Below are 589 nucleotides of genomic sequence, written 5' to 3' on the forward strand. Positions count from 1 at the left end.
GAATGATGCTATCTTCTACTTATGTCTTACGTGACAGGTTGTTTTGCCTGATCTGGCTGTGCTAAGATTTGGTGTGTTTGATGAGAATGGCAAGATGTTAGGCCAACGTATTCTGCCCCTTGATGGTCTCCAGGCTGGCTATCGTCATATTTCCTTACGTACAGAAGGCAACTTCCCAATGTCTCTTCCCATGTTGTTCTGTAATATTGAACTCAAAATTTATGTACCTGATGGTCTTGGCGGTGAGTTGGCTTATTTTTATTGTTTTTGAATATTTTTTTGTGTGTATTGAATTGAAGCCTTAATATGATAAAAGAATAATAAGGTATTTTGAATATATTTCATAGATTTGATATGATGTTTCAATATTATATCAATTCCTGTATGAGATTCAGAAATGTTTATGGAACCCTTAAACAATTTGACAGATCTCATGGATGCCCTCTCTGATCCTCGGGCTTTCTTGAGTGCCCAAGAGAAGCGAGAACAGCAGATGAAGGCCATGGGAATTGAGGCATCAGACATCGACACCAAAGCCCTGAAAGGTGGAAAGGGAGGTGCTAAGGCAGGTGGAGCAGGAGGCAAACCA

General features: G+C 40.1%; 1 protein-coding gene across 1 annotated transcript in view; it reads left to right on the top strand.

The window, feature by feature from the left end:
- LOC119588855 (1-phosphatidylinositol 4,5-bisphosphate phosphodiesterase-like) overlaps positions 1-589 on the top strand; it is a gene marked incomplete in the record, with an annotated part of 69,524 nt that overhangs the window by 64,396 nt on the left and 4,539 nt on the right. The window contains 2 exon segments of the mRNA XM_037937493.1: positions 38-242; positions 429-589. Coding sequence (XP_037793421.1) covers positions 38-242; positions 429-589 — 366 coding nt within the window.

The sequence above is a fragment of the Penaeus monodon genome, chromosome 24 (genome assembly GCF_015228065.2).
Source record: "Penaeus monodon isolate SGIC_2016 chromosome 24, NSTDA_Pmon_1, whole genome shotgun sequence".
In the NCBI taxonomy this organism is placed as follows: Eukaryota; Metazoa; Arthropoda; class Malacostraca; order Decapoda; family Penaeidae; genus Penaeus; species Penaeus monodon.